The 2,088-nt window shown below is 31.3% G+C and overlaps 1 protein-coding gene across 2 annotated transcripts in view; it reads right to left on the reverse strand.

Moving 5' to 3' along the window:
• LOC107642637 (protein NRT1/ PTR FAMILY 7.3-like) overlaps window positions 1-1,816 on the reverse strand; it is a 4,788-nt gene extending 2,972 nt beyond the window's left edge. Inside the window, exons 1-2 of one of the 2 annotated variants that reach the window (XM_016346050.2) lie at window positions 1,688-1,816; window positions 1,480-1,600 (exon numbers count right to left, since the gene is read on the reverse strand). In XM_016346050.2, coding sequence (XP_016201536.1) covers window positions 1,480-1,600; window positions 1,688-1,708 — 142 coding nt within the window. In that variant the 5' untranslated portion in view covers window positions 1,709-1,816. The remainder of the gene's footprint in view (window positions 1-1,479; window positions 1,601-1,687) is intronic. The other variant, XM_021122902.1, reaches the window with a different exon arrangement.

A 2,088-nucleotide genomic window follows, 5' to 3' on the forward strand; every position in this document is an offset into this window, starting at 1 on the left:
TATATCTATAAACAAACGCAGTGTCATGCCTTTGTCCTTAGTAATGAATGGCTTCACCGCTTCATGGACGATATAACACTTCGAAGGCTGGTTTTGTGAAAAGAAATAATTTCTTTTACAAAAAGATATATGTGCTTTTATAAGTTATATTCATATTATGATTCATGAACCTACTTTCTGCCGTGGACGATGAATGTGTCACCTTGTTCCTAGTAGAACACGTTTGTGCATAATCTTTCTATTTTCTAAACCCAAAAATCATTTTGAACATTAATTGCCGGCATAGGTACCTAATTGATTTGTCTCTCTACATTATTATCTAATGGTATATATTGAAAAAGAATCATATATTTAAAACATAGCAATATGAATAAATATCTGTATAAATATTCAATTTTATTAAAGTATCAATATAAACCCAAGAGGCAATGATTTTTGACGTGCAATAGCAATTGTAAAAAAAAAAAAAATTAAAAATTAACCCAAAAGTAGGATTCATTAGTTGCAGGATTGTGACCTGTGCCAATTTTCCTTGAATCCTTGCATGTAGATATATAGAACGACGGCTTATATATAAAAGCAAGCCTTTAATTTATCAAATAAAAAAGCAAAACTACTTAGCCACTATAGTAATAATAATGCGAGTGTTACTCACGTGCTCCTTTCGAGTATGCTTCTAATATAAGTGTGCACATATGCATCGTGACACGTGGCAAGGACACAAGTCATGCAAAGTCGTGGTGACAGGCAAAGGTTACGTGTCAGTAACATTTTTTTTTTTTTTTTACCAAAGATAGGAGACTCGAACCCGCAATCTCTTCATTGAGTATGAGGAGACTATGCCATTTGAGCTATTACTCATTGGCTACGTGTCAGTAACATACTCATGCTATTGCTCTTATTTTAATTTGTATCGTTTATAATAACTTATAAACTTAGCGTGGAGACAAAAGCCTCCATCAATTAACTTAATACATCACTACTCTTTCTTCCTTTGCCTCACGCTCCCCCCTCAGTTACGTTGTTCTGGATTTTGCATCGGAAATGTAACACTTTCATCTTCTTCTTATCACTAACTGATAAGATGACTTCAGCCCTTCCTTTCTTTCTGATAACATATCTATAATATATTTAATTAAATTAATATAATATGTACTAATATTTCAACTATCATCTTTTCTTACTAAACTAAACATAACATACTTAATTAATTAAACTACTAACATAATATATATCAATCTTAATTATCATTTTTAAATAAAGATCTCTTTATATAAAAGTATCTTCATCTATATATGCATAAAGGTTTATCCGTTTATATACGTGCTACGTATTTGTATTTGTATTTGTATTTGCATGTGTACTATACTGTATGTGTCGGAGGTAGTTATGTTTCTGTGATTTTTATTATGTACCTCTCAAAAAATTAAATAATAGTAATTAATTAAGAAGAAATAATGAAATAAATGTGAAGCTTACAGAGAATGATAATTCCAGCAAGCCATGTTCCAGATTTGGTTCTGATAGCAGGACGGCCATGCAAATCCACACTGCCATCAAGAGTCAATTCTTCTTGCTCCTCATCATCATTCAACTTTCCCTGCTTTTAATTAAGTTTCTTAAGAATCAATTATGCAATGAATATTGAAATAATGTTATGCTTTTTCTATATGAAACTTAGACTCACCTCTAACTCTAAGCAAGCCATTGATATGATGATCACAAACAAGTTTAGTTTGATGCAGGGGAATGAAGAGTGAGGGGCAGAGAGGAAGGTATAATATTAGTTGATTGTAGTAATGTTACATAAGAAAATGAAAGAGTAGTGTGATGCTATAAATAGGGGAAGTATGGATCTCATGGACGGTCCAGATTTCATGTTGTAATACAGTGGGGACATCCACTCTACACAATCACATGGAACATATAACAATAGAAAAATGGTTTAATTACTCTGCTGTTTCCTATAGTTTTGCAAAATTTTCAATTAGGTTCTTATATTTTTTTTTCTTTTAATTGAATTCTTGCATCAATTTTTTTTTAATTGGATCTCTACATTTTATTTTCCTTTTATTTAGGTCCCTGTAC

Source organism: Arachis ipaensis, chromosome B05 (genome assembly GCF_000816755.2).
Source record: "Arachis ipaensis cultivar K30076 chromosome B05, Araip1.1, whole genome shotgun sequence".
NCBI lineage: Eukaryota > Viridiplantae > Streptophyta > Magnoliopsida > Fabales > Fabaceae > Arachis > Arachis ipaensis.